The sequence below is a fragment of the Microtus ochrogaster genome, unplaced genomic scaffold, assembly GCF_000317375.1.
Source record: "Microtus ochrogaster isolate Prairie Vole_2 unplaced genomic scaffold, MicOch1.0 UNK181, whole genome shotgun sequence".
Lineage (NCBI taxonomy): Eukaryota > Metazoa > Chordata > Mammalia > Rodentia > Cricetidae > Microtus > Microtus ochrogaster.
In genome coordinates this window covers 61,584-68,273 of record NW_004949279.1, presented here as the reverse complement: position 1 = coordinate 68,273, position 6,690 = coordinate 61,584, and the positions used below count along the sequence as shown (strand labels likewise).

General features: G+C 39.0%; 1 protein-coding gene across 1 annotated transcript in view; it reads left to right on the top strand.

The window, feature by feature from the left end:
- The window catches only part of LOC102000604 (leukocyte immunoglobulin-like receptor subfamily A member 6), a 57,981-nt gene that overhangs the window by 44,774 nt on the left and 6,517 nt on the right, over nt 1-6,690 (top strand). The window contains exons 5-6 of the mRNA XM_026778483.1: nt 5,992-6,027; nt 6,230-6,514. Coding sequence (XP_026634284.1) covers nt 5,992-6,027; nt 6,230-6,514 — 321 coding nt within the window. The remainder of the gene's footprint in view (nt 1-5,991; nt 6,028-6,229; nt 6,515-6,690) is intronic.

Below are 6,690 nucleotides of genomic sequence, written 5' to 3'. Positions count from 1 at the left end.
ATCCTGTCAATTAGTTGTTCATTATTAGTTCGTAAAGATTCTATTGTTCTTAGGAGTGCCATATTCTTCCTTAATGATAGAATATGGAAAAGAAAACTGAAACCTAGTAATAAGCAAATTAAGGTATCCCCATAATCATATAAACCTTGTATGACGTAATCCATTGTATTAGTAAATATAAATTTATTAATCCATTGTATTAGTGAAAACAAAGCAGCAAAATTTGCGTTAGAAACGAAAACTGCCATATTACCTATTTTCCAGCAGATAGCACTGTTGCCGAGTCACGATGAAAACGGGGTCCTGTTTCAGTGCCTTAGTAGATGTTAAAAACTGGAAAATGCAAGTTTCTCAACAAAGTAAATGTAATTAAATCAATTCCAGAGAAGGAACCAGAAACCCATAATCCAGGGGTAGAGAAGAGCAACCTGGAAGCCACTTATTCCTCCACATGACAGAGTCACCCTGAGGGGTTGCAGCTTTCAGCAACCATGTGCTCTGGTTTGCGCCACTTAAGAGCTGTGCTTGCAAGGGAGATTTAAAAACGACTCAGAAAAGAGGAAAACCATGCGGGCAGAGACTACGCAGGCCAGTGGAGTTTAAATCCACGTGGGGAGGCAGACAATAGGGTGCGTGGGGACTTGAAGTGCCAATCTGAGGTGTCTAAAGGGAAAATATAAAGAACTGCAGCAAGAAAAGCCAGTGCATGATGAGTTATATTAAGCTGCTGGCTCCATGCACAAGACACATGCCACAAGGCTGCAGCCACCTCAAGGCATAGGCCGCAGCTGAGGAAGGGAGGCTCACGCCAAGCTGAACTCATGGCCGGCAGCCGAGCAGGGGAAGGAGAGATCCTAACACCAATCGTTGGGTGCCAACTGAAGGCGTAAGTCACAAACAATGCCACACCAGTTTGGAATTATGATTAATAGCATGGTATTTATTTAAAGGGGAAAAACTTACAGATTACCGTCCCAGACAACAGCCCTCTGCACAACCAGGAAGGGAGTCAAGTCACCGGTGGAGCAGGAAGTGAAGAGAGAGAGGAGAGGGAAGTGGCCGCTTTTTTAAAGGGAGAGAGACCACTCCCCAATAGGCTGGAGAAGCGGGAGAACCTCCCACAACAATGAGTAGGTACATATTATATTTGTATTTCTGGGTCTGGGTTACTTCTGTCTACATGATATTTTCAGATGAATCCAGGTTCCCTCAAAATTGAAGATGTATTTTTTTTTTACATTGTCTAGTTTTACATTGTACAAATGTACCGCATCTTCTTTATTCATTCTTCAGTCAAGTGGCATTTCAGTTGTTTCCAGGTTCTGGCTATAACAAGCAATGCTGCTATGTACATAGCTAAGCACATGTCCTTGTGAAAATATGATATTGCTGGATACTGAGGTAGGTTGTTTCTTAATTTTCTGAGAAATTACCATACTGATATTCAAAGGGACTGTATCAGTTTGCATGCCCACCAGCAATAGAGGAGTGTCCCCTTTACCCCACATCCTCTCCAACATAAGCTGTCATCAGGGTTTTTGATCTTGACCATTCTTACTTACATGTATAAGATGAAATCTGAGAGTTGTTTTGATTTGCATTTCTCTGATGGCTAAGGATGTTAAGCATTTCCTTAAGTGTCTTTCAACCATTTTTTTTTTTTTTTTGGTTTTTCGAGACAGGGTTTCTCTGCGGTTTTGGAGCCTGTCCTGGAACTAGCTCTGTAGACCAGGTTGGTCTCAAACTCACAGAGATCCGCCTGCCTCTGCCTCCCGAGTGCTGGGATTAAAGGCGTGCACCACCATCGCCCGGCTCTTTCAACCATTTTTATATTCATCTATTGAGAGTTCTCTGTTTAGGTTTTTATTGTATGGTTAGTTTTATGTCGAGATCTTTGATCATTTGTACTTCAGTTTTGTGCCTGTTGATAGATATGAATCAATTAGGCTTCTTCTACATGTTGATATTCAGATATGTTAGCATCATTTTGAGTATGCTTTCTAGTACCTGCTTCAGAAGAGGTCACTGGCAAAGGCCTGCTCCCATGGAGGTTTCTCTCTGGGGCCTGGTCCCACAGAGGTCACTGGCTCAGACCTGCTCCCTCAGTGGTCTCTCCCTCATACCTGTTCCTGTGGAGGTCACTGCTTTAGGCCTGCTCCAGTGGAGGTTGCTAGCTCACAATTGTTCCCATGGAATTCACTCCCCAAACCTCTTTTTATAAAGACTCTTTAGGGATGTGAGTACTTAGCCAATTTCCTGCACTGGATGAAAAAGAAAAGTTTCACCTCCACTGATAATGCTGATTTGGCAAACCCATGACAGAAAGAACCTGCCCTAAGAATGAAAACAGCCACTCTTGTGGCTGTACAAAACATGGTCAGACTGTGTAGGAGCACAAGTAAACAATACTAAATGTTTAATTCTTTTACACAACACTGGTTACTGTAGTATAACCTACTGAGTGTTTATTATTGAGTTCTAAATGTATATAGTATCAAAATGCACTATTGCACAATGGTTTAATTCTGCACATGTCACAGGGTGGACAAAACACAAAAAAAAGTTTTGGGAGGGATCTTATGAAACCACATCCAGATATGTGTTCTGTTGCTCATAAGGTATTATCTGAAGTGCATAAACATGCATTGTTGTTAAAAATTGTTAATTTTTTTTGATATGAAGAATTTGGTCATTGTTACCTATAGCCCTTTCTGATAGCTCACTTCTCTGCCTATGGAAACTTGCTTCTCAAGATGTTCCCCTTCTGTATTACCTTCTCTCTGTGAGTGATCTCCTGAGTTCTATATGAATTACCTGACTGAGCACAGGTAGAAGGTTATTCAGTGGAAACATAATACATTGTCTTGGCTATAACACTGAATAAAAGGACCTGATTTCCACAATGACCATCAATTCCCATTAGTCTCTCTGAAGGGTTTCATTTTCCCTCAATTATTTTTATTTCTGTTTCTTTTATATACAGACACTCATTTTATTTTAGTAAAATGTTTTTAAAGTGTTTAGAGGAAACAACTTAATTAAAGCAGACAGTGTATTTGGAGGAAGGAACAGAAGTTTTAAATAGATGAGAAACTGTACTCTTAAATGTATAGCAAAAAAACAATAAAAAATTTTAAAAAGGAACTACTTTTTGCTCATTTTATTATTTTTACTGAGCTCTACATTTTTCTCTGCTCCCCTTCCCTTCAGTCCTCTCCCAAAGTCCCCATGCTCCCAATTTACTCAGGAGATCTTGTCTTGTTCTACTTCCTATGTAGTTTGGATCTATGTATGTCTCTCTAGGGTCCTCATTGTTGTCTAGAGAATTACAGACTAATCTCACTCATGAACATTGATGCAAAAATACTAAATAAAACACTGGCAAATCAAATCCACGAATACATCAGAACCATCATCCACCATACCCAAATTGGCTTCATCCCAGAGATATAGGGATGGTTCAAAAAACGAAAACCATCTGTCAATGTAATCCACCATATAAACAAACTGAAATATGCAAACCACATGATCATCTCATTAGATGCCAAATAGGCATTTGATAAAATATTACCTTCATGATAAAGGTCTTGGAGAGAGCAGGGATACAAGGAACATACCTAAACATAATAAAGGCTATATACAGCAAGCCAACAGCAAACATTAAACTAAATGGAGAGAAACTCCTAGTGATCCCACTGAAATCAGGAACAAGACAAGGTTGTCCACTCTCTCCATATCTATTCAACATAGATCTTGAGGTCTTAGCTAGAGCAATAAGTCACCAAAAGGATTCAAGGGGTACAAATTGGAAAGGACGAAGTCAAACTCTCAAGGTTTGCTAATGATATGATAGTTTACATGAGCAATCCAAAAAATCCTACCAAGGAACTTCTACAACTCATAAACACTTTCAGTAATGTAGCAGAATACAAGATTAACTAAAAAAATCAGTAGCCTCCTGTACTCAGATAATAAAAGGACTGAGAAAGTGGAGAATTATCACCGTTCACAATAGCCACAAATAGCATAAAATATCTTGGAGTAACTCTAACCAACAAGTGGAAGACTTGTATGACAAGAATTTTAAATCATTGAAGAAAGAAATTGAAGAAACTGTACTTTTTAAATTTAAAGATAAAATTTTCTGTTTCCCCCAAATTTGTAGGTACACAGAATTTATGTGAACTTTTATTTGCTTTGTAAGTATACCTTATTTTTAAGTAGACTGCTCATTTAAGTTTTTAAATTAAAATATAGTTTTGTCATTTCTCCCCTCCACCTCTCAATGACAACACTTCCAATACCACTTAACCCCACTATTCACTCCTAAATTCACAGATTTTTCTTCACTATTCATTGCTGTTATATAAACACATAAACAAACAAATTGGAATAATACAACCTTCTGAGTCTGTACTTTGTTGTCTGTTTATATAAATTTCTATTTATAACAATACAGTGTTTTGCACTTTTGTTTTGTTTGGTACAATGCATTCATTTTAGTTTGAGTGGAATATCCATTAATGTAAATTATATTAATTGTTAAGCTTTGATTGATTTTTATTCCATTATATAAGGTTGTTATATTTGCCATCCTTTTAATTTCCATCCCAGTATCCACTGACTAATTTCATGAAACACACACACACACACACACACACACCCCTGAGCTTTCGAGGATAACTCCTAAAATGAGATAAAATATATGGTGATTCTACATCTGGGTCAAGGTTAATTCACTCAGAATGAGTGTTTTCAGATCTTTCCAATTCTTTTGTAAAATATGTCTTTTTACTCTCTCTTTCATGATAGAACTAAATATGAGAGGAGATGCTGATTTGGTCTCAGCAGTGATGAACATGTAGAAAGAAAATATTCCTTGCATTTCTCCCATTTGTATGCTGAAGCCTAATCATACCTTCTGAAATGCACTGAATGCCTCCTTACAATGTTGAGGAACATGACTTACAGAATGTATGTACAGCACAGAGTGTGATGTCAATATAGGAACTGTTTGAAATTTAAGACTCTTCATGTTATTGAAAGTTCTGGCTCCCTGGTTCCATTTTGGTTTAACATGAAACGTATCTTCTGTTCATCATATAACATGACAAACTACTAACTACCATATATGCACACACCATGTCCACTGTGCCCCTTATATCTTTCAGGTAATATAGAGGTTAATGGAGAAGAATGATTGGTGGTAGTCGGAGTTTTCTGAGCCCATCTTGGAGACACTCCTATAGTCCTAGAATCAAAAAATGTACAGTGTTATGGGAACATTATCTTGAGTTACTTGAACAAACCACATAATAAATCCATAGAGCATCACTGAGAGCAAAACAAAACAGTGCTATTAAGTGTGGTATTGTGAACCAATGAATATAATTGTGATTACTAAACAAAAGTATAGGTAAGAGGCAGCTTACAAGAGCTAGGGGAATTTTTATATAGCTTATATCACCAAACAAAGCCTACATCTCTTTTTTTCTTATCCCTCCTCTTTAACAGTAATACCAGAATGGGGCGGAGTACTGTGAAACCCTTCATCATCCACAACACACAGGAATGGGGGGGATTTGCGAAGAATAGAGAAAAAAACATTTTTCTAATATCTTTTGAGAGATCTGAACACTTGACCAAACTTCTGCAATATGGAAAAATAGAAGTTCCTCTTTTCCTGGTATTACTTATGTGGCAAACCCATAACAGGAAGACTTGCTATCAGAATGAAAGCAAAATCTCTGATAGTTCTACAAAACATGGTCAGACTTCCCAAGGAGCAGAAGCAAGAACAATAGCAAGGCTCATCATGACACTGATGCTCAGAATGCTATTGTGTATTGGTAAGATATGAAAAAGGAGAGTGGACCCTCAAGCCTGTAGGGAAGCCTATACCACAGTCAGATCTGAATCCATATGTTAACTTCAGGTGATCCAGCCTGGCTCTCAGATTGGAAAAAGCTCTAAATGGGAATTTTCTTCCAGGTCTGAGTGTTGGACACAAGACTCCATTACTGGCAGGTAAGTGTCTTCATCCATCCAGTGATTTATTCTTCACTCTCGAGACCAGGTATTACTATTGCACTCCTCTGGGTAAACACTTCACAATGCAGATGGAGAAAAGTGTTTATGGATACTGCCATGATGTCTGTATGTGCTCTTTGCTAAGACCTGGATTCTGAGGGGAGACTGTACTAGGATTTAATCTTTGATTTCCTTGCAGGAAACCTCCCAAAGCCCATCATCTGGGCAGAGCCATGCTCTGTGATTGCCATACACACACCTGTGACTATTTGGTGCCAGGGTTCCTGGGAGGCTGTGGAGTACCTTCTGTATAAAGAGGGAAACAAAGATCCTTGGGACAGACAGCTTCCACTGAAACAGAAGAACAAGGCTAAATTTCGATTTGAACGCATGTTAAAGGGCTTTGCAGGAATATACAAGTGTTACTACAGGAGCCCTGTTGGCTTATCAGAGCGCAGTGACACACAGGTGCTGGTACTAACTGGTGAGTAAGACTAAGGGGTCCCAACACAGGCTCTCCCCTCAGAAAGAGTTCCGCTCTCAAGGGAAACTGCCCTCAGAGCCCAAGCCTGCAGCGCAATGTGAGTAGCTTGAGTTCATTTCACACACTTCCCCTTGTATCCTAGGAGTCTATGATAAACCAAGCCTGTCTGTCTGGCC